Here is a 25,726-nt window from a genome sequence, read left to right as displayed (position 1 = left end):
CATACTGTTGACACTTGCTGCACAGATTCATTCTCTCATATGTAAGACAAAATTTAATACTCACAACTCATCTGAGTGAACTCAAGACGTAGAGCTGTGTGATGGATCCTGGCAATAATAACAGTTCTGCATGACAGACAGTCAAAGGGTTAAGCCTGTTTTGAAAAAAATTAAGATAATAAATATGCTTAAAAGTGGTGCAAGGGTATGGAGTCTGCATGTGTATTTTGTGTTAGATCAACAGTTTATTTATTTCAAGGCAGTGAGTGTAATGAGTAATCCAGATTGTGACCTACTGAAAAAAGAATGTCAAGGAGGTCACTACAGCTAAATAAGACAGAATAGCTTCTGAATGTGTGTTTAAGACAGAAAAGTTTTTGAATGTGTAGTTTGAGAAGAAAACAAAGAAATGTACCCCACTTAATGTCTTTATTTTCAAAGAGATAGCCCTGTTGTACTAATACAGTGTGTGAGTGGGCAGAAAGCTTGCAATTGAGTATTTGTTTACTTCTGGATGGTTTAGCAGTTTTCAAGTGTGCAGTTGGTCCAGTAGGGCCACAGTAACCCTCCACTAGCATTAAAATCAACATGCACCTTCAACCAGAATTTAAGGTAAGAATTTTATGTAACTTTTATAATTACCTGTACTGTCTTTGACTGTAAATCTCATTTCACCTGACTAGGCTTAATAGGACAATATCAGTTTTCTCCACACATTTCTAGGTCAATGAGCAACAATAACTACTATGTAAGATATCAAAACTGTTACTGTATTTTTGACAAATTAAGAAATTTAGAATTTTTTTTTGTGTGTATTATTGTAACCCTGTTTTGACCATTTGGTCTTCTCTGTACGTATTCCGATATTACACATAATGCCAGCTTCAGGAGTGTAACCCACTCGAGTGTGTGTACAGTGCAGGTTGTTACATAGAACAGTACCATTACCCTTTTGAATGAAGAATCTTTTTTCCTGAATATTATCATCTCATTATTTCTGTAGCTGGTACTCTATTGTATTAATATGTTATTTTTATTAATTTTATTTAATTGTTGAAATAGTATTCATTTTTCTGCCAAGGCTAGGAAGTTTATGCTGGTATTGATTAAACTCTAAAATTCAAATAAATTTTCTTAAGTGTCTTAATGACTCTAGCTCTAAAGTTGTGAAAAAGTGTCCAATTTGTACCTAGGGGCTGGATAAATAGTGTGTTGGAGTAGTTTCATATTATGATTTTGTGGTCTCCTCAGAACACCTTTGCAACTTACACTTGACCTTTATAGATTTAACTTTTTTTTTTTGTGAATATAATGTAATAATGATTAATTTGTAACGTTTACAATTGTTTTATAGCTGGTATATTCAATAATGTTTACTCAGTGGTTTCTGTGCATTTATGTAAATTTATCCTTGAATATTCTCGACATATATGGAGTAAGTTCTGACAAAACACCATATAAACACTGCATGTGTGTTCTATATTGATATTAAGAGTTGAATATGTCTAGATGCAATATAGTATTACAGTCATCAGCTGGGAAACATGTATACTGTACATGTAGAATAATGATGAAATTAATTCATTTAAATGTACATGGTAAAATAAGTCTGCACTGTGATATAAATTCCCAGATTTGCGTTAGGTACTGTAAAGGACTCTCTTGGTGACTTGAAAATGATCAAAGGCAAACTGAAACATTGCCTAGAGTTTCTTCTCCTAATGATGGGTTAGTTTTGAATCATTCTGGTTGTGGTATTGTCTAATTTTTCTTGGATGACTTTGAGGTTGAAGGTATAGCATCAAAATTAAGTGCTGGAAACTTATTCCATTTGTAAAGTATTGTACAACATTACCATTGTCATATGCAAACTGTGCACTAGCATTGAACCCTGTCCTTATTTTCCGATGTGTAACTAGAATTGTTTCATTTATTTTGAATGGTGTTATGTGCAGAATACTTAATTTTATTAAAATATCTGATAAATTATGTTCATTTTTAATTTGTTGATAAACCTGCAGAATTAGTTACAATTTGTTACAAAAATATTGTATTGTGGAAAACTAATTAATTTATGGGTGTGAGAAAATACACATTGTTGCCTTTATAAGAGTTTGATAATTTATGTGCCCACACTACTGAGATAAGAATCTCTGCAGGCATTGTGTTTCAAGTATACTGCTCAATTGTCTAGTGAGAACATTGGTTCTCCTGGCTGGTATTACTGCATTGATTTGGTAGGGACTCCAATGTTTGTCAAATATGATCTTCCAAAATCTATTTAATAAAGCATCTTGAATTGTACAAGACTTTTAAATTTAATATTGATTTCAGCACAGTTTTGTAATGCAGTATTCTGCTGTAATAAGTTTGGTATTTACAGAAATGAAATGCTGTATTTTGTGGAGTTCAGTTTTTCCAACCACTTTCTCCTATAATAATTTATGAATGCCACTTTGGAGCAACCTTTAACCCCTAATAATTGTGTATTTTAATAAAATGAAACCCAGGATTGACCCTATGCAATATAACCCCATCTGTCAATTGCAGCACCAAATTTTCTCTGTATAGAGTAATAACAAATTTGCTGTTAAATTCTTCACCAAATTATTTACAGTGTATGATTCAGTAAGTCACTACAGTTGCACAAAATACTCTGTGTACCAAGCTAAAACATAATTCTCTTGTCAACCAATCTTTGCTCTCTTTCCCTCAAGGGAGATGTCCAGATGCTAGCAAGGAGCCCTTGATCCAAGAAATTGTGTTTGTCCTTCTCTTCCTTGGTTCAAACCTGAAATGCCTCCTCCATTCTGCAGATGCTGTATGACCCCTGTAGGTTTAGCATTTCATTTAAATTAAAAATTTTGCCCTCCAAGGGGATGCTTAATGCTAGTAATATAATTACTGGAAATGCTAAATCTATGGTTATACAGTGCTGATGCTGGTAAGGTGTCATGGTCCAAGAAATTGGAGCTGCTCTTTCCTTCCTAGGATGAAACTGGTTTACCTCTCATTCCACAGACACTGTACAACTCCTATAGGTTTAGCACTTCCACGTGAATTTGATAATCCAGGGCATAGTATTGCACGGTTCGTACAGATATTTGCACTTTGTAAATACGTAAAATGACATGAAGAGTTAAAAAGACATAAAACAAATATCCAAGAATGACAAGAACTGAAGCAGCAAAGGAGAATGAATTTGCAGTACTGTCCTTATTAAGGTACAGTTAAGGAAGAATTTTCTCAAAGGGATTAAGCAAGTTAAAATATTAAAGAGTAGGAAGAGCAAACAGTTAAAAAATACATTCATATTCAGTGTGATGCACAGTTATCATTATAATCAAAGAGCTAAACCCAGGTCATACAGCACTGCCAGTGATGTATGAAACAAGCAGGAGCTTCCAGCTCTCAATAAAAATAAGATGCAAATTTTTTTATAAAGGTACTTTATTGAATCATGCTACTGCTAAATATATAAAAGTGTACAATTTTTAATATATGAAGTTCTTTTTGTATAACTTGTTAAGTAAACCTTGCATTTAAAGTTGTAGCTAACATGGTCGACCAGAAGAGTTTCTGTAGGAAAGCCATGCATCAATACCATGAACCACTCCCAGCACCAGTCCAAAAATCTGCAAGACAGTCATTATTGATGGTGTGTGTATATATAAATTTACACAAATTTATATAAATATAAATTTATACTGTACGTATATAAAATACTTATTAAAGGTGTATCAAGACATTTTGAAGAAAAACATGCTCCAAACATCTCAAATTTAAACCCTGAATATTTATAGCATTATAAGGGGGTGAGGTGCCTTAATGCTGGTAAAGGGCTCTTGATTTAAAGAATTTTGAGATACTCTCACTTTTCTTATCAAATTTGATTACCTTCTGATTACCCAGGCACTGTATGACCCCTTATGGGTTTAGAGCTCCCCATTAATTTTGTCATGTTAAAGGATAGCCTGTAAGGATCATTCATATAATACCTTAAGAATGATAGGTAATGGGGTTTTCTTTCAAAAGTAATTGGGCTTCCCCTCCCTTTCCCTGATAAAGTCCAAGCATCCCCTCATCTTTTTGCCTTTTTTTGGCCTCATTAGTGGGGCAATTTCCCCTTTTATAGAATTCTATTTGATAAAGGGAAAATAAGTCACAGTCAAGCCCAGTTCTAGCATTTCTTCCATGGGTACCTCTGTGGACGTTGTGTTGCTCCATGCAATCGAAGTTGATCTAACTTAGGGTGCGTTAGGTGGCTTTCTAACGTTACCTAACACAACTAACCAAGTTGGTCAGGTGGTCAACAGTGAAGGCTGGGTAAAAAAAAAAAAAAAAATTGAATCCAGTCACTTGTAAATTACAAGTAAATCCTTCCTGTGGGCAGTGGCGATGCCCAAGCAACACAGCAAGCTATTTATTCACTGCCATGAGCTTCCCTCCTCACCTTACATAACAGGACACTGTGTGGCTGTATGGGAACTCAAACACCTCAACAATACCATAACTGTTAATGTTTTAGCTAACAAAAAAATACTGTAGAACATGGAAGGAATGCTCAGTCTAAAGATACAGAATCACTGAGCCTTCCTGCAAATGACCTTGCCTTAACTATATTGATTAACATGCTGTATTTCTGTCGGTTCCCTGTTTTAATTTGGAAGCACGAAATCCACTGGTTGAAGGAAAAGAAGGGTATTTCATCTGGTCAGGCTCTGGCCCATTTACATCACTGAGGACAAACACCACATATACGTCAGAGTTGACTGTCATCCTCTGTGCCCAGCAGTGATCCCTAATGATCAATCCAGTAGCTTGATCACTAGTGCACTCAGCTCACACACTGAGGTCCGGAGTTCGAATCTCCTCCAGTACGATTGGAAAACATTAGGGACGTTTCTCCATAAGACACCTGCTGTCCCTGTTCACCCATCAGTGTACAATGGGTACCTGGGTGTTAATTGACTTGTGTGGGTCGCATCCTGGGAGAAAACTGACCTAATGTGCCCGAAATGCTCAGCATAACAGCGGCTTTCTATATAGTAGTACGTCATTGATGTCAGCTAGGCCTATATACTTCGTACATGTTTTTTTTTTTCAACAAGTCGGCCATCTCGCACCTAAGCAGGGTGGCCCAAAAAGAAAGAAAAAATCCCCAAAACGAAAATACTTTCATCATTCAACACTTTCACCTCGCTCATACATAATCACTAACATTATTTTTTATATTGATATTGTAGTAAATAAAGATATAAATCTGTATTCCCATGTCTTCACCGTCAATCTCCTTCATTACCTCCCCACCCTGACAGTTCTCTTCAGCTGTTCTTTTGGCACCTGTGCCACAAAGGCACAAAGAAAGTTCTTCCATCTCAGGGGTCTTGCTTCCGTCCTAGGTGTCCAGTTGGTTGATTGCTAGCGCACTTAGCTCACACACTGAAGTCTGTGGTTCGATCCCTGGTACGAGTGAAAACATTACGACGTGTTTTCTTTAGACACCTATCAGTAAAATAGGTTCCTGGGTGGTAGCTGACTGGTGTGGGGTCACATCTTGGGGACAAAACTGACCTAATTTGTCCAAAATGCTCTGCATAACAAGGGGCTTTCTGTATAGTAGTATGTCATTGATGTCAGATAGGCCTGTATATATTTTACGTGTACTTGTAGAAATTACAGTGGACCCTCGCCTAATGCTATTAATCCGTTCCTGAGAGCTCAACATTAGGCGAAATTATCGTTAGGCGAATTAATTTTCCCCATAAGAAATAATGGAAATCAAATTAATCCGTTCCTGACTCCCCAAAGTATGAACAAAAAAAAATTTTTACCACATGAAATATTAATTTTAATACACACAAACTGAAAAAGACATGCACAGTTACATGACACTTACCTTTATTGAAGATCTGGTGATGATTGATGGGATGGGAGGAGGGGAGACTGGATGGTGTTAATGTTTAGAAGGGAAATCCCCTTCCATTAGGACTTGAGGTGGCAAGTCCTTTTCCGGGGTTACTTCCCTTCTTTTAATGCCACTAGGACCAGCTTGAGAGTCACTGGACCTCTGCCGCACAACATATCTGTCCATAGAGGCCTGTACCTCCCGTTCCTTTATGACATTCCTAAAGTGTTTCACAACATTGTCAGTGTAATAGTCACCAGCACGGCTTGCAATAGCTGTGTGAGGGTGATTTTCATCAAAAAAGGTTTGCACTTTAAGCCACTTTGCACACATTTCCTTAATCTTTGAAGTAGGCAACTTCCTCAATTTCTCTATCCCCTCCTCCGAAGCAGTTTCCTCAGGTGTGGCCTCTTCCTGTTGAAGATGATCTAGCAGCTCATCAGTGGTTAGTTCTTCATTGTCCTCCTCCACCAACTCTTCCACATCCTCCCCACTAACCTCCAACCCCAAGGACTTCCCCAATGCCACAATGGATTCCTCAACTGGCATAGGATTCCCAGGGTTAGCCTCAAACCCTTCAAAATCCCTTTTGTCTACACATTCTGGCCACAGTTTCTTCCAGCAGAGTTCAAGGTCCTCTTAGTCACTTCCTCCCAAGCTTTACCTATAATGTTTACACAATTGAGGATGCTAAAGTGATCTCTCCAAAACTCTCTTAGAGTCAATTGAGTTTCTGAGGTTACTACAAAGCACCTTTCAAACATAGCTTTTGTGTACAGTTTCTTGAAGTTGGAAATGACCTGCTGGTCCATGGGCTGCAAGAGAGGAGTGGTATTAGGAGGCAAAAACTTGACCTTAATGAAGCTCATTTCCGCAGAAAGTCGCTCTGCCACGTCTGTAGGATGACCAGGAGCATTGTCTAATACCAGGAGGCACTTAAGGTCTAATTTCTCTTCAATTAGGTAATTTTTCACAGTGGGAGCAAATGCATGGTGTAACCAGTCATAGAAAAAGTCCCTAGTGACCCATGCCTTACTGTTTGCCCTCCACAGCACACACAAATTAGTCTTGAGGAAATTGTTTTGCCTGAACACTCTGGGAGTTTCAGAGTGATACACCAATAAAGGCTTCACTTTGCAATCACCACTAGCATTGGCACACATCAACAGAGTAAGCCTGTCTTTCATAGGCTTATGTCCTGGGAGTGCCTTTTCCTCCTGAGTAATGTAGGTCCTGCTTGGCATTTTCTTTCAAAACAGGCCTCTTTTGTCACAATTAAACACTTGTTCAGGTTTCAGTCCTTCACTGTCTATGTACTCCTTGAATTTCTGCACATATTTTTCAGCCACTTTGTGGTCCGAACTGGCAGCCTCACCATCCCTTATCACACTATGTATGCCACTACAACGATTCTTAAATCTCTCAAACCAATCTTTGCTGGCCTTAAATTTACTCACATCATCACTAGTTGCAGGCATTTTTCTAATTATATCGTCATGCAACTTCCTAGCCTTTTCACATATGATCGCTTGAGAGATGCTATCCTCTGCTATCTGTTTTTCGTTTATCCACACCAATAACAGTCTCTCAACATCTATCACTTGCGATCTCTGTTTCGAAAACAAAGTTGCACCTTTGGCAAGAACAGCTTCCTTGATTGCCATTTTCTTGGCCACAATAGTAGCGATGCTTGATTGGGGTTTTGTGTACAACCTGGCCAGCTTGGAGACACACACTCCACTTTCATACTTAGCAATGATCTCTTTTTTCATATCCATAGTAATTCTCACTCTTTTTGCTGTAGGGTTGGCACTAGAAGCTTTCTTGGGGCCCATGGTGACTTATTTTGCAGGTGCAATCACTAAAAAGGCTGTGATAATATGAAATGTTCCGATTGTATGCTTGGAAGCTACTGTGGTGGCTGGCTTGTAAACACTGGCAGCCATGGAACAAGTGAGGCGGGCTCAGGCTGCATGTGGACGGGTCTCGAACGAATTGTGTTGAGCGAGTTTTTTAACGCTAGCCGAGGCAAAATTTTTGCGTTAATATGTATCGCTAGGCAATAACAAAAACAAAGTGGGACCAAGTAAACCAAGTCCTAACCGATATAAGCTGGGAAGATAGACTAAGCAACACAGACCCCAACTTATGCCTAGAACAGATTAACTCGGTGGCACTCGATGTATGCACAAGGCTTATTCCTCTAAGAAAAAGGAGTAGATGTAAAATAGAAAGAGACAGGCGCTCCCTTTACAGGCGACTGAAAAGAATAACAGAGTGGCTAAAAGAGGCCAATATATCTGAAATGTGTAGGGAGTCACTGATCAGAGAAATAGCAAGCATCGAACTTAAGCTAAAGGAATCTTATAGGAGTCAGGAATTGCGGGAAGAACTAAAAGCCATAAATGAAATCGAAAGAAACCCAAAGTATTTCTTTTTCTATGCCAAATCAAAGTTGAGAACAACTTCCAGTATTGGGCCCCTACTTAAACAAGATGGGTCCTACACAGATGACAGCAAGGAAATGAGTGAGTTACTCAAGTCCCAATATGACTCAGTTTTTAGCAAGCCGCTAACCAGACTGAGAGTCGAAGATCAAAATGAATTTTTTATGAGCCACAAATTTGGTTAACACAAGCCTATCCGATGTTATCCTGACGCCAAATTACTTCGAACAGGCGATAAATGACATGCCCATGCACTCTGCCCCAGGGCCAGACTCATGGAACTCCGTGTTCGTTAAGAACTGCAATAAGCCCCTATCACGAGCTTTTACCATCCTATGGAGAGGGAGCATGGACACGGGGGCCGTCCCACAGTTACTAAAAACAACAGACATAGCCCCACTCCACAAAGGGGGCAGTAAAGCAATAGCAAAGAACTACAGACCGATAGCACTAACATCCCATATCATAAAAATCTTTGAAAGGGTCCTAAGAAGCAAGATGCCACCCATCTAGAAACCCATCAATTACAAAATCCAGGGCAACATGGGTTTAGAACAGGTCGCTCCTGTCTGTCTCAACTATTGGATCACTACGACAAGGTCCTAGATGCACTAGAAGACAAAAAGAATGCAGATGTAATATATACAGACTGCAAAAGCCTTCGACAAGTGTGACCATGGCGTAATAGCACACAAAATGCGTGCTAAAGGAATAACAGGAAAAGTTGGTCGATGGATCTATAATTTCCTCACAAACAGAACAGAGAGTAGTAGTCAACAGAGTGAAGTCCGAGGCAGCTACGGTGAAAAGCTCTGTTCCACAAGGCACAGTACTCACTCCCATCTTGTTCCTCATCCTCATATCTGACATAGACAAGGATGTCAGCCACAGCACCGTGTCTTCCTTTGCAGATGACACCCGAATCTGCATGACAGTGTCTTCCATTGCAGACACTGCAAGGCTCCAGGCGGACATCAACTAAATCTTTCAGTGGGCTGCAGAAAACAATATGAAGTTCAATGATGAGAAATTTCAATTACTCATATATGGTAAACACGAGGAAATTAAATTTTCATCAGAGTACAAAACAAATTCTGGCCACAAAATAGAGCGAAACACCAACGTCAAAGACCTGGGAGTGATCATGCCGGAGGATCTCACCTTCAAAGATCATAACATTGTATCAATCGCAGCTGCTAGAAAAATGACAGGATGGATAATGAGAACCTTCAAAACTAGGGATGCCAAGCCCATGATGACACTCTCCAGGTCACTTGTTCTATCTAGGCTGGAATATTGCTGCACACTAACAGCACCTTTCAAGGCAGGTGAAATTGCTGACCTAGAAAATGCACAGAGAACCTTTACGACGTGCATAACAGAGATAAAACACCTCAATTACTGGGAGCGCTTGAGGTTCCTGAACCTGTATTCCCTAGAATGCAGGCGGGAGAGATACATGATTATATACACCTGGAAAATCCTAGAGGGACTAGTACCGAACTTGCACACGAAAATCACTCACTACGAAAGCAAAAGACTTGGCAGATGATGCAACATCCCCCCAATGAAAAGCAGGGGTGTCACTAGCATGTTAAGAGACCATAAAATAAGTGTCAGGGGCCCGAGACTGTTCAACTGCCTCCCAGCATACATAAGGGGGATTACCAAAAGATCCCTGGCAGTCTTCAAGCTGGCACCGGACAAGCACCTAAAGTCAGTACCTGACCAGCTGGGCTGTGGCTCGTATGTTGGTTTGCGTCCAGGTAAACTCCAGGTAGGCGGATTTAAAGTTATGCGATGCATTCGTTAGGCGAGGGTCCACTGTATTATCCTATTACAATTTCTGAGGTACTGTCTCAGACTTTGCTTCTTTCCCCTACATTTTTGACAGTTTCAGAACTATTTGCCCTGTCTTTCTCCCTATGGAAAATTTTGAATTTTCCTAAATTCAGCATGTGTAAATTTGAATAATATAATAATTGTGTACTAAAATGTGATGCTGATTTGATCCCTCGAGAAATTTTGAGGGGGTGTAGAACAACTGGGGAGTGACACCGTGGAGGGGACACCATTTGTAATTTGCAAGCACTGATTGTCATGGAAAATTGTGCAATGTAATCAGGTGTCACCGAAGTTCAATGGGTGTATATCGGCCTCAATCCATAATTTAGAAATTACTGACACGTTCCTGCTGAAGAACTGGGATAGTGTGGAAAACCCTTACAATTTGGCAACAAGGATAGAAAAATAAAGAACACCGATTCTTTCCAGGATCACACTTTAGCTAAATGATGCTTACCCATAATGTACAGTAGTTTTGCATTGGCCACCCTAAATTCTAGCAGTTGTGGTAGCGTTTGGGTGTGTTTCCAAAAAAATAATTATGATCCAGTAATGAAATGATGAGTGGTAATATGAATTTCTTTTTCTAATAACACCATTGTATTACAGTGGTACCCTGAGTTTCAAACTGCTCCCAACTCGAATAATTATGTAAGTATATTATTGTAAGTGCTTTTTGAACTATTTTTGGGGGTCTGAAATGGACTAATCTAATTTATATAATTTACGATTTATGGCCGAAACTCGGGGTATCACTATGTATGTATTGTACTAATAGTTATATTTTGTGTACCCAGCAAGTAAACTAAAACATAGTCTACATAATTTTAATCTTTCAGAGTAATTGGTTTTAATACTGTAATTATTAATTTAATTCAGGTGTAGCTTTTTGTGAGAGTGGTTATGGAGTGGTCATCGAAGGAGTAACAGTTCTGCGACCTACTGTGACTAAGCCCCATTTATCTCGCCCAAATTACTTGCATGTAGTAATTCAGGTAATACGCTGTAAACCTCGTGTAGGTAATTTGCTCACATAATTCCTATACTCCCCTAATATTTCCTGATGTAGCAGGTCAGTTTTGTTCTCGCAGAAATCTAAGAATCAACTGAACCATCACAACCCCCTCTTTCCTTTGCAGTTCCACATTTTGCTCTTGACTCTTCCTCCATTCCTCACATCATGCTATCTTCCCTTACTCTGACTTTGACTTCAGAGATGATTAAGGGTATAACACCTAAACCTGAAACAGACAAGTTCAGAATTGGTTCTAGACACACATTGTCCTAAATGAAAATAATCCCATGGACCCCTTGTTGAACTCTAGATGCCCAAACTTAACGTAAGACAAACCTCAAGCAATTCACTACCTTCACTGTTGTTCAAGCTTCGTGCTTTTGATCCTCAGTCTTCTGTTAGTATTTCACGATCCCGCAGTCCTTCATTTTCCACACCTAGCATTACCCGACAGTCTACCATTCCTCACACAGACCCTTTGTTACTGCTATTCCTCTTCCACCTCACACAGACCTAACTGACAACCCTAGAACACAGCAGTGTGAGAGAACAGGTGGTGGCTATGTAACCAGTGATTAACAATGTCAATATTGCAATTGAATATTAGAGGATACAAAGGGAATCTTGGATAACTCCTTTGATTTCTGATTTTTTCCTACATGTATGACTTTTTTTTGTATTCAAGTTGAACTTCCTATATAGTCCTGTGTTTTTTGCAGTCACTTGACCCTTATCCTGATAAGTAATATAATGGAAATGCACTTGTGAATACTGTTCTCAGTTTTTGTTCCTACCCCTTCCATTACACTGCAGCCTGCGTCTGCTCGAAAAAGTGCCACCTTTGACACAGACTCCCTCTTTGACTTATTGTTAGCAACAGCTTTATTACATTGACTTTGACTTTACTGTCCCTTTAGCACTCCTCACTGCCCTTACTAACTCTACCTCTGGTATACTCTTCACCCTCGCTGGTCTCTGATCTAGTGTATTATATATTTAGCACATCCTACCCTGCAGCTCTGTATGACCCCAGTGGGTTTTGCCCTTGGTTTTGACTAATAATACACCTACCATAAGGTTTACGGCCTGCTCGACATACGACCACTCGACTTACGACTGTGTTTTTTATGCCAAATTTCTGGGAATAAACAACTGTTTGTGTTGTACACAGTGTTCATCCTAAACCTTACAGTATAAAATACAGTACTAACAGCATAAAAAGTAAAGTAAAAAATGAAATACCAAAATAAAACAATAAAATAAAGTCATAACAAAAATGTGATGTTGATATTCAGTAGTAAGGTTCGACTTACGTCCATTTCGACTTGCTACCGGTTGGTTGGAACCAAGCTCGGTCGTAAGTTGGTATGGTTTAAACCATACCCCCGGCCGGGATTGAACCCGCGGTCATAGAGTCTCAAAACTCCAGTTCAATCCCGGCCGGGGGTATGGTTTATTTGCAATCGTGTCATTACGATTTCTTGAGTCTTGGTATGGTTTGTTAGGCATAGTCAATTTCTAATGGCGGAGCACATACAAAAAAGGAGCCACCAAATGTACCACGATTTTACACTAGGTACAGTTGGGGAAAAAAGATCCTGTACAGTCTCTCATGTGCAGAAATGATATCAGGCAACTCAGACGTAGTAAACAGAGGAGTTAAAACTATTTTCATGAATGAATTAGCACAGCTTGTAACGACAGTGGTGACTGGTTGACAAATTAATTATTGGTACTTTCTATGCATCTATATAGAAATTGATTTATAAATGCATACATGAATTTATTAACGTTCGGAAATATCTAATATAAAAACAAAAAAAAGTATTTGAAAAGATGACATAATATATTGTAGGGAAAGTATGATTAATAATAGGTCCGTAATCATCATACATGTCATATCTATTCCAGTAAGCATAATTTTGATGGATGAGGAATACATGTCTTAAAGAATATGTACTATTAATTTGCATAATATATAATTGAAAATCTCCTCAAGGGAGGTTCCTCGAGAGGCTCTTGATCTAGGGAATTGGATCTGTGCTCCAGTTCCCTGAATTGAGCCTGAATACCTTCCATCCCCCCCACGTGCGCTGTATACTCCTACGGGTTTAGGGCTCCCCATGATTATAACAATTATAATTTAAAATAACACTCCACCAACCAATGTGTTCTTTAATAAAACCATCTTGTAGCTGCTTTTTATGCTAATGACAACACTGCTTTGTAGGAGACTGTGCAAAAGCTGAACGTGATACATAAATATGAGCATTTATGAAATCAACACCTAGAAACTGATAAGAAACAATCAACGAAACTTAAGCAAAGAAACTGATGTAGGTCTGTGATATCTTTGAATTAACTTTCTCTTCTGTAAACACACTGCTTAGTGTATTTACCATGTTACTACAAACTCATTAACGCATTTTAGTCTTCCTTGCTTTCATTATTATGGGCACTCACGCTAGTGAGGTCTGGCTGTTAGTTTAGAAAAACACGTGAGCAAACACTAGGACATATTAGTAAACATTTAGGTCCTGAGACCTTGATCACTTCTAACAGTTCTCTAAGCAGTTCATAGTGCTCCCATGTGATGATGTTGCCAAGATTACTCGCCAGGTGCTTGCTGAGAGCAACATAAATGTTTCCAGCACAAGAACATTATCTAACAAAGACTTCATTATGAAACGTAGCCACACACCTCTAACCTCACAGTGGGTGTCTGTACCATCCCCTGTTAGGTTAGGTAAGGTTTGTCAGGAAACAGGACAACTGTTTCCTGACGCGGGTCTTAGTCAGATGACCCACCTTTGGAGCTTTGGTCATCTGACCGAGGCCTTCCGCTGGCTTACCGGTCCACCCTTTAAAAAAATGGTCATTTATAACCAATTAGTATCCCACCATCCCCTGTGTATACTGTCCCAAGAAATAAAAAGGGTAAACAGGCAGAAATCTTTCTGTCTGCCTGAATGAACATCGAAACGCCAACAACAAAGACGACTTAAGAGACAACACAATAAGTGTCAGGGGCCGAAGACTGTTCAACTGCCTCCCGGCACACATAAGGGGGATTACCAATAGACCTCAAGAGGGAGAGGTTTTTTAGTGCCAGGAAGGAAAAAAACTGGCAGGAAATGGCAGAAATCGTACACCAAATCCAGTCATTCCTGAAGTGGAACCACAGTCTATGGCCTCCACTCCAAACCAACAGATACAGATATTAACGCCGGAAAAAAAATCCCCCTCCAGTACCAACAATACCACCAGTCCGATGACATTCTTCGTTGCAAATATACAGGGTCTAAAGCCAGCAACAAACAAAATACCTTTCATCCGTGGACTGCTTGCAGAGGCAAAGGCAATGTTCGCGGCTTTCACTGAGACCCACATAAAGGATCACTTGGACAACGAAATATGGATCCCAGGTTACAACCTATACAGATGTGACAGAGTGAACAGGCAAAAGGGGGGGGGGGGTTGGCCTATACATTGCAGAGTCACTTGTTTGCACAGAACTGCTTAATGCCTCAAATGACGTAGTGGAAGTTTTAACAGTAAAGATCGAGAACCAAAACCTAGTCATTGTGGTAGTTTACAAGCCTCCGGATGCAACATCCCAGCAATTCCAGGAACAGCTGTTAAAAATTGACCATTGTCTGGAAAATCTTCCAGCTCCTGCACCCAACATCTTGCTCCTGGGGGATTTCAACTTAAGGCACCTAAAATGAAGGAATATAGCAAATAATATTGTTGCAGTAATAACACCAGGAGGCAGCACTGATGAAAACTCACACTCACACGAGCTTTTAAATCTCTGCACAAAATTCAATTTAAACCAGCAAATAATAGAGCCTACTAGACTGGAGAATACACTAGACCTCATCTTCACTAACAATGATGATCTGATAAGAATTGTCACCATATCAAAAACAATATACTCAGATCACAACATAATTGAGGTTCAGACATGTATGCGCGGAGCCGCAGACCGACATAATGAGATTAGTCACGAGGGAGCATTCACCAAATTCAACTTCAATAACAAAAACATAAAGAGGGACCAAGTAAACCAAGTCCTAACCGATATAGCTGGGAAGATATACTAAGCAACACAGACCCCAACTTATGCCTAGAACAGACTAACTTGGTGGCACTCGATGTATGCACAAGGCTTATTCCTCTAAGAAAAAGGAGGAGTAGATGTAAAATAGAAAAAGACAGGCGCTCCCTTTACAGGCGACGGAAAAGAATAACAGAGCGGCTAAAAGAGGTCAATATATCTGAAATGCGTAGGGAGACACTGGTCAGAGAAATAGCAAGCATTGAACTTAAGCTAAAGGAATCTTATAGGAGTCAGGAATCGCGGGAAGAACTAAAAGCCATAAATGAAATCGAAAGAAACCCTAAGTATTTCTTCTCCTATGCCAAATCAAAGTCGAGAACAACTTCCAGTATTGGGCCCCTACTTAAACAAGATGGGTCCTACACAGATGACAGCAAGAAAATGAGTGAGCTAATCAAGTCCCAATATGACTCAGTTTTTAGCAAGCCGCTAACCAGACAGAGTCGAAGATCAAAATGAATTTTTTATGGGAGAGCCACAGAATTTGGTTAACACAAGCCTATCCGATGTTATCCTGACGCCAAATGACTTCGAACAGGCGATAAATGACATGCCCATGCACTCTGCCCCAGGGCCAGACTCATGGAACTTCGTGTTCATCAAGAACTGCAAGAAGCCCCTATCACGAGCCTTTACCATCCTATGGAGAGGGAGCATGGACATGGGGGGTCGTCCCACAGTTACTAAAAACAACAGACATAGCCCCACTCCACAAAGGGGGCAGTAAAGCAACAGCAAAGAACTACAGACCGATAGCACTAACATCCCATATCATAAAAATCTTTGAAAGGGTCCTAAGAAGCAAGATCACCACCCATCTAGAAACCCATCAGTTACACAACCCAGGGGAACATGGGTTTAGAACAGGTCGCTCCTGTCTGTCTCAACTATTGGATCACTACGACAAGGTCCTAGATGCACTAGAAGACAAAAAGAATGCAGATGTAATATATACAGACTTTGCAAAAGCCTTCGACAAGTGTCAGCCACAGCACCGTGTCTTCCTTTGCAGATGACACCCGAATCTGCATGACAGTGTCTTCCATTGCAGACACTGCAAGGCTCCAGGCGGACATCAACCAAATCTTTCAGTGGGCTGCAGAAAACAATATGAAGTTCAACGATGAGAAATTTCAATTACTCAGATATGGTAAACACGAGGAAATTAAATCTTCATCAGAGTACAAAACAAATTCTGGCCACAAAATAGAGCGAAACACCAACGTCAAAGACCTGGGAGTGATCATGTCGGAGGATCTCACCTTCAAGGACCATAACATTGTATCAATCGCATCTGCTAGAAAAATAACAGGATGGATAATGAGAACCTTCAAAACTAGGGAGGCCAAGCCCATGATAACACTCTCCAGGTCACTTGTTCTATCTAGGCTGGAATATTGCTGCACACTAACAGCACCTTTCAAGGCAGGTGAAATTGCTGACCTAGAAAATGTACAGAGAACCTTCATGGCGCACATAACGGAGATAAAACACCTCAATTACTGGGAGCGCTTGAGGTTCCTAAACCTGTATTCTCTGGAACGCAGGCGGGAGAGATACTTGATTATATACACCGGGAAAATCCTAGAGGGACTAGTACCGAACTTGCACACGAAAATCACTCACTACGAAAGCAAAAGACTTGACAGACGATGCAACATCCCCCCAGTGAAAAGCAGGGGTGTCACTAGCACGTTAAGAGACCATACAATAAGTGTCAGGGGCCCGAGACTGTTCAACTGCCTCCCAGCATACATAAGGGGGATTACCAACAGACCCCTGGCAGTCTTCAAGCTGGCACTGGACAAGCACCTAAAGTCGGTCCCTGACCAGCCGGGCTGTGGCTCGTACGTTGGTTTGCGTGCAGCCAGCAGTAACAGCCTGGTTGATCAGGCTGTGATCCACCAGGAGGTCTTGTCACAGACCGGGCCGCGGGGGCGTTGACCCCCGGAACTCTCTCCAGGTAAACTCCAGACCCTCGGTTGTCTTCAAGCAGGCACTGGACAAGCCCCTAAAGTCGGTACATGACTAGCCAGGCTGTGGCTTGTACGTTGGATTGCTTGCAGCCAGCAGCAACAGCCTGGTTGATCAGGCCCTGATTCGCCATGTGGCCTGATCACAGACCGGGCCGCGGGGGCGTTGAGCCCCGGAACTCTCTCCAGGTAAACACAGGAGCACCTGGAGTGGAACAAGATTATAAACGACAGCCAGCATGGATCCATGGAAGGAAAATCCTGTGTCACAAACCTACTAGAGTTTTATGACAAGGTAACTGAAGTGAGAAATGAGAGGGAGGGGTGGGTTGATTGCATTTTCTTGGACTGCAAGAAGGCCTTCGACACATTTCCTCACAAGAGATTAGTACAGAAGCTAGAGGATCAGGCACATGTAACAGGAAGGGCACTGCAATGGTTTAGTTTAATATGTTTATTATGCACCCCATACCCATCCTGTGGGCGGTAGTCAAAAGATTACAGAGGTACATAATTGGTCCAGGGACTGGACTCCAAAGTTTTGATAGCTGAGCAAGTTACAGAAGTAATGAATTCACAATTTACAAAGGTAATGAACTCACAAATTACAAAGGTAATGAACTCCAGGTAGGTCTGGTCGCAATCATGACAAGTTACAAAGGTATTTACAGATTACAGAGGTACGTAATGGGTCCAGGGACTGGGCCCCCAAAGTTTTGATAGCTGAACTAGGTACAAAGGTAATGAGCTCACAAGTTACAAAGGTAATGAATACTGTAAGAATGGTTACTTACGTTTATACATGTTTACAATCATGAACAAATTATAGTGTAATGAGCAATTCACACTTCCACACCCGGTCACAACTGTAATGAGTTAATGGTGCAAATATTGATTGAGTCACATACACACACACACACACACACACACACACACACTCACACTCACACACTCACACTCACACTCACACTCACACTCACACTCACACTCACACACTCACACACTCACACACTCACACACACACACTCACACACACGCACACACGCAACCGCAAATAGGTGAGTACACACACAGACACACACACACACACACACACACACACACACACACACACACACACACACACACACAATGGATCAGAGAATACCTCACAGGGAGGCAACAGCGAGTCATGGTCCGTGATGAGGTATTGCAGTGGGCGCCTGTGACGAGCGGGGTCCCACAGAGGTCAGTCCTGGGACCAGTGCTATTCTTGGTATATGTGAACGACATGACGGAAGGGATAGACTCAGAAGTGTCCCTGTTTGCAGATGATGTGAAGTTAAATAGGAGAATTAAATCAGATGCGGGCCAGACAGGTCTACAAAGAGACCTGCACAGGCTGGATGCGTGGTCGAGCAACTGGCTCCTAATGCAAAGTCATGAAGATCGAAGAAGGGAAAAGAAGACCGCAGACTATAGGCTAAGAGGCCAAAGACTGCAAACCTCACTCATGGAGAAAGATCTAGGAGTGAGTATAATACCGAGTACGTCACCTGAAGCACACATTAACCAGATAACTGCTGCGGCATATGGGCGCCTGGCAAACCTGAGAATAGCGTTCCGGTACCTCAGCAAGGAATCGTTCAAGACTTCATACACAGTGTACGTCAGGCCCATACTGGAGTACGCAGCACCAGTTTGGAACCCACACCTGGTCAAACACGCCAAGAAATTAGAGAAAGTGCAAAGGTTTGCAACAAAGCTAGTTCCAGAGCTAAGGGAAATATCCTACGAAGAAAGGTTAAGGAAAATCGGTCTGACGACACTGGAGGACAGGAGGGTCAGGGGAGACATGATAACGACATATAAAATACTGCGTGGAATAGACAAGGTGGACAGAGACAGGATGTTCCAGAGAGGGGACACAGAAACAAGGGATCACAAATGGAAGCTGAAGACTCAGATGAGTCAAAGGGATGTTAGGAAGCATTTCTTCAGCCACAGAGCTGTTAGGAAGTGAAATAGTCTGGCAAGCGATGTAGTAGAGGCAGGAACCATACATAGTTTTAAGACGAGGTATGATAAAGCTCATGGAGCAGGGAGGAGGAGGACCCAGTAGCGGTCAGTGAAGAGGTGGGGCCAGGAGCTGAGTCTCGACCCCTGCAACCACAATTAGATGAGTACAGGAGTCACATGATCCTCATCCCAATATTTCATTCAAGTCACCATGTGTCACTCACACCTCACTCTCCGCATTTTTAACCTCTTTGTGATCAAGGTCTCAGGACCGAAACGTTTTCTAATAAATATGTCCTAATATTTGCTGACGTGTCTTTCTAAACCAGTTTGTCCGTATCTGTTAACCCACTCACTCTCTGGCTTTAAAGATACTAAATTTTTGTACATGTCTATAATTCTCTATTTTTTTTTTTATCGCTACTGGCCCACACATTTTACATGATTAATAATAGTAGTAATAACGGGTTTCTGTCACCCCGTCTATCCTCGGTGGTATACCGTTAAACTCGTTCCAACTTTATATGATCACTACACTTAATAATAGAAAAAATGTCTACAAGTTAAGCAGGAAATAATTACTTTACACTGAGATATTTAAATTGCTCTGTTCTTTGTTTTCATGTAATAGCTAACAACTAAATAATAACCAAAATGTTGAACATATAAACACATTAATATATAAATGAACATTATATTTCCTATGTTTTGGCGTTTCATAGCTGTCCTCGAAGATAATCTTAGGTGTTACTTTTACGATCATCTTGATCCCAACCACATATGTGCGCCTCAGAATCTATTGGTTGAATGTTTCAGCGCTGGGTTCCCTCAAGGAAGGTTCCTTGATGTTGGTGAGGGGCTCTTGATTTAGGGAATTGGATCTGTGCTCCAGTTCCCCGAATTAAGCCTGAATGCCTTCCACATCCCCCCCCAGGCGCTGTATAATCCTCCGGGTTTAGCGCTTCCCCCTTGATTATAATAATAATAATCAGCGCTGGGTTCAATATGGACGGTGGAATATTTTTTTCCTGGGAAGAAGTTTTTGCCCTTGAAGACAATCCGCGTTGTAAGTTTCAAGATCCACTTGATCACAACGACTGATGTGCACCCTGGGAACAGGGTGATATTTACACCGCCTTCCTTTATCTGTCTGGTTATTTTCACGAGGGATGATATGGGTAGGACGATCACAGTTATGAGCTTCTTGGTCACTGTTTGGCAGCCAGACTTGCTTCAAGCAAGAGTAAATGTTGTTCAGTAGATCTGGAAGAGTTGGGCGCTTACTGTGGTCAGGATCCACTGCCAAGTTGAGCTTATTTGACAACATTGGGTTTCGCTGAAGAAGCATCTAGATGGAAGGTTGAACTTCCACTATTTGCCATATTAGTTTTCCAAAAGAGTAAACGTCTGAGGCAAAGGTACTTGGCTGTCCCTGATGGATCTCGGGGGCAAGCCATGGATAAGTGTTAGGGTCTCCGGACATAAAAATGTTTTCGCCATATCTGCAACTCAAGCCAAAATCTATTATGCTCACTGCTACTACTACCACCACCACCACCACTACTACTACTACTTCCATTACTACTGTACTGCTAGTACTATTACTACTACTACTACCAATTCCACTACCAACCCTACTTCTACTTCTGCTGTACTACTACTTCTACTGGTACTACTGGTACTGCTGGTGCTGCTACTACCTATACCAGTACCACCACTACCACTGCTGTTATTATTACTACTACTACTTCTATTACTACTGTACTACTACTGGCACTACTGCTGCTGCTACTATTACTACTGCTACCAATGCCACTACTACTGTTACTATAACTATTATTACTACTACTACTACAACCATCAGCATGGGCCAGCTTGGGTTCTTCAGTGCTAATGATTTTTCATCTCGTATTATTACCTATGTGTATATTCTGTGTCCTTGTTTTGTTTCCAACAACTTTACAGAACTCTGGAGAACGAAATGTTGCTACAATAAAAAGTTACATTAGTTGAACATATGTCTTATTACATAACAAGGGAATTGTTGGATGCGCCTCTCTTACCACTGTCAGCCAAGTGGATTTCCACCTTATTTTTAATCGTCTTTACTGTCGTTTTACGGCAACCAGAGAGGCACAAAAAGCTAGGATTTTTTGCTTCCTGTTAACAGCGTCGGTTATTTATGTTTGATTTACGAGTTATGTCGCCTTGCAGCTGTGATTTACGAGTTATGTTGCCTTGCAGCTGTGATTTATAAGTTATGTCGTCTTGCAGCTGTGATTTGTGAGTTATGTCACCTTGCAGCTGTGATTTCGGCATTAGTGGTTATTTATTAAAGTCGATTTGAAGGTCAGCGAAGACCTATGTAGACCTAGAAACAACTTCTGGGAGGGCTAGCTGTGAGGTAATTCGACCGAAGACACTCATTTTTGGGCCTATTACCGGTCTATTTCAATCATCATCTAGACCGAAAAATGTAGTCTATTGTATTACTGTGGCTCGAGTGTTATACACTGATAGCAATCCAAAAGCCAGCTTGTTAATAGTCCAAAATTTGGTCTTTCAGCTAATTTTCATCTAAATTCAACAATTTTTTTTTTCAAATCAGAGTCGCAAAAAAAAACAATCTTGTCTCTCTCCAGTATTAATATCCACAGAGTTTTGCTATACTAAAGTTGATCTCCATTGTGAATATATCGTCATTCCAATAAAATCGACTTTCCCAATTTCTCGTCTAGAAGACCATTGTCAAGCATAGTGGGCGGCCCCAGCAGTTGACGAATTAATTAAATCAGGGAAGGCAAAGGTGGGGGGGGGGGTGAAGCCACTGACCCCCATTTTAGGTGAATTCCTCTGATAAAGCCAACTCAGGTATATTTCCAGACTATCCAATAGAACAAACAAATTCCCAATTTAACCATCAGAACCAACATTAAAGCTGCTAAAATATGTTAATTTTTTCAGTTATGTTAACCAATTTATCTGTTAATACCAACGCCAAAACCAACCTTGAAAGTACCGTTGTCAATCAAGCAACTCCCCCAACCAAATTCTGTATCCTTTAATCAGGAAACCACAAACCTTCAAGGTAAACTTGGAGGTTAGTTTGATTCTTATGAATCTTGACTCGACTAAAAATCTCGACAAAATTGCTGACATTAGTGAACTGCTGAGAAATCTCATTTCAGAAGTCAAATTTTTTTTTTTATATTTTTAAACTGTAACTGTTCAATCAGAATAGGCCTGCATGCATTTTTGCGACTTGTAGATACATATTATGTGTTTTTCATTCTTATAGGAAATAAATTTTTATAGCTTTTGTAAAAAAAATCATTAAAACTTGAAAAAAATGTCTAATTTTAAAGTTAATTAATCTAAAACTTTCATATCATTATAACTGTTCAAGAAAACCTATGTGAAAAAAAACATTCAATTATGTATAAAATTAATTAGTAATGAAGCTGGCAACTGCCAAGGCAAATAATTTATATAAATTTAAGGGAACAGACTGACGAGTATGTTTTTAAGTATGGATCCAATTTTTTAAAAATTTCACATAATTAGAATGCAACTTTACATGATTACACTCCTAGATCAAGCTAAACGACACTGAAATTTGAATTTGAATGCGTAAAGAGTGGGCCGGTCTGCCTTCAATGCCGAGGCTCAGATCCAGCCTCAGTCAACCTGGGTGTCTGTAGTGGACCGGGGGGGAGGGGAGGGAGGTTAGGAAATTGGATACATCTACAGTGTTCTGCTACTCTGTTCTATATGATAGTTTTACAGCAAGAATTAAAGTACTCAGTGGTCAGTCGTCAGTACTCAGTGGTCAGTCGTCAGTACTCAGTGGTCAGTCGTCACGTGAGGTCACAGACCCTGAGCTGCCTTGGGGATTAGTGTGGACGGTTACAAAGCATGGCTTGCTTCTGCAGTGTTTTAAAAATTGAGGTTGGAGAGTTGAAGGAGGAGGTCTTGCTTCTCCAGGAGGAGATTAGGAGGCTGAAGTTCCACCTCAGTGGGTCTGGGAGAGAGTGTGAGGTGGCTGGAGTTGTGGGGAATGAGGCTTCTAGCAGCGAGGTGCAGTCTGTCTCTCGCTGTGAGGAGGCTGTAGTTGGGGAGGCAGCAACGGCTACCAGCAGTGAGGTGCAGCCCAGCACCTGCTACAAGTGGCGAGTAGTTCACAGTAATGGAAGGCGCATCAGAGTAAGGAAAGTTAAGAGTGAAGATCTGAAGGTAGGAAATCGCTTCTCTGTTCTTCAGGATGAATGTACTTCAGTGGCCAGTGAAGGTAAGGGTACTACTGCCCCTGCTAATGGAGGTAAGCGCATTCTTGTGGTTGGTGACTCTCAGGTAAGATACATTGACCGTGCTTTTTGTAATAGGAATAAGAAGATGAGAGATAGAGTGTGCTTCCCTGGAGCTGGTGTTGGGGACATTGTCAACAGGCTGGATAATATCATGTCAGGTAATGGGAGCAAGCCCATTATCTGTCTCAGTGCTGGTGGAAATGATATTGGGAAGGGTAGGAGAGAAGAGCTGCTAGATAAGTACAGGTCAGCTATAGATTTCATTAAGTCTAAGGGAGGGATCCCAATCATATGTAGCATCTTGCCTAGAAGGGGAGTAGGAAATGAATGGTTGTCTAGGGCAATTGGTGTAAATTGCTGGCTAGACAGATACTGCAAGGAACTTGCAATCCCATTCATTGACAACTGGAACAACTTTTATGGCAAACATGATATGTATGCAAGGGATGGGGTACATCTCTCTGGGGCTGGGGTGGTAGCACTTGCAGACTCGATTGAGAAGGCCATTGGTGAAATGCCTATGATTTTAAACTGATGGAAGATAGAGGTATGGGTGTGTGTGTGGGAAACAAGCAGGTTGCAACACTTGGGTTGGAAACAGTAAATGTATAAAAGGCATTCAGCATGAAGTTATAAATAAAGACAATAGATCAGGTCAGCAAACAAAGGGGGACAGCAGAGGGCAGCAAGGGACTAGCTCCCTTAAGGTTTACTATACTAATAGCAGGAGTGTAAGAAATAAGATAGATGAGCTAAGATTAATTGCAAGTGCAGGAGACATAGATATTATTGCTATAACAGAGACCTGGCTCAATCTGAAAGATAGAGAGATGCCCTCTGAATGTCACATACAAGGCTATAAATTATTCCACACTGACAGGGTCAACAGGAAAGGTGGTGGAGTAGCGATGTATGTCAGAGACAATTTAAATTGTTGTGTTAGACAAGATATTAAATTAGAAGCGTCAGCCACTGAATCTGTTTGGTTACAGCTTCTCGAGGGCCGAGAAAAACTAATTTTGGGTGTGATTTACAGGGCCCCAAATCTTGATAGGGAGTGCAGTAAACTTCTATGGGACGAAATTCGTAAGGCATCTACATACGAAAATGTTGTGCTAATGGGAGATTTCAACTATAGACAGATTGACTGGAGCAATTTGACAGGAAATTTAGAGTCAGGTGACTTTCTTGATACGATCCAGGATTGTTTTTTAAAACAGTTTGTGACAGAGCCAACTAGGGGAAATAACCTCCTTGACTTGGTTCTTGCCAGTAGGGAAACACTAATTAATAATCTTGAGGTTAATGATGAGCTTGGGGAAAGTGATCACAAATCACTCAGTTTTAATATATCATGGAATTCCCCTAATAATGGCAATCAAGTCTCCGTCCCTGACTTTCGCTTGGCTGATTTCATAGGACTGAAAAATTACTTAGGTGGGCTGAACTGGAATGACCTGACTAAGGGTCAGGTAGGTGGTGATGGTTGCCGATATGATGCTTTCCAGGGCATAGTTCTAGCTGCTCAGTCAAATTATGTTCCAAATAGGGAAATCAGATCAAACAAAAATGATCCTAAATGGATGAACAATAGATTAAAATATCTGATTGGTCAAAAGAGAGGCATATATAGGCAAATCAAAAGAGGAGAGGGGCAATTGAGAAATAAGAACATAAGAACATAAGAACGAAGGAACACTGCAGAAGGCCTACTGGCCCATGCAAGGCAGGTCCAAGTCTCCTACCGGCTTAAGCCAATGCACCCAACCTAGTCAGGTCAGGTCACATTGACTTAAGGGAGGAACACGGCAACCGACCTGGTAGCACACGCTATCAGGTCTAACTCACACCCACCCACATCTACTCATGTATTTATCCAACCTATTTTTAAAGCTACACAACGTTCTGGCCTCTATAACGGTATTTGGGAGTTTGTTCCACTCATCCACAACTCTATTACCAAACCAGTACTTTCCTATATCCTTCCTGAATCTGAATTTTTCCAACTTAAAACCATTGCTGCGAGTCCTGTCTAGGCTAGATATTTTCAGCACACTATTTACATCCCCTTTATTTATTCCTGTCTTCCATTTATACACCTCAATCATAT

The 25,726-nt window shown here is 40.8% G+C and overlaps 1 protein-coding gene across 6 annotated transcripts in view; it reads right to left on the bottom strand.

Annotated features, from left to right (window-relative positions):
• Positions 1 to 3,440: 3,440 nt before the first annotated feature.
• sing (MARVEL domain-containing protein sing) overlaps positions 3,441 to 25,726 on the bottom strand; it is a 98,926-nt gene continuing 76,640 nt past the window's right edge. For all 6 annotated transcript variants that reach the window (XM_053775233.2, XM_053775239.2, XM_070104736.1 and 3 more), the window contains exon 5: positions 3,441 to 3,635. In XM_053775233.2, the coding sequence (XP_053631208.1) occupies positions 3,555 to 3,635 (81 nt within the window). In that variant the 3' untranslated portion in view covers positions 3,441 to 3,554. The remainder of the gene's footprint in view (positions 3,636 to 25,726) is intronic.

Source organism: Cherax quadricarinatus, chromosome 1 (genome assembly GCF_038502225.1).
Source record: "Cherax quadricarinatus isolate ZL_2023a chromosome 1, ASM3850222v1, whole genome shotgun sequence".
NCBI lineage: Eukaryota > Metazoa > Arthropoda > Malacostraca > Decapoda > Parastacidae > Cherax > Cherax quadricarinatus.
Note: the sequence above shows the minus strand (reverse complement) of the source record. Positions and strands in the feature narration are given on the sequence as shown.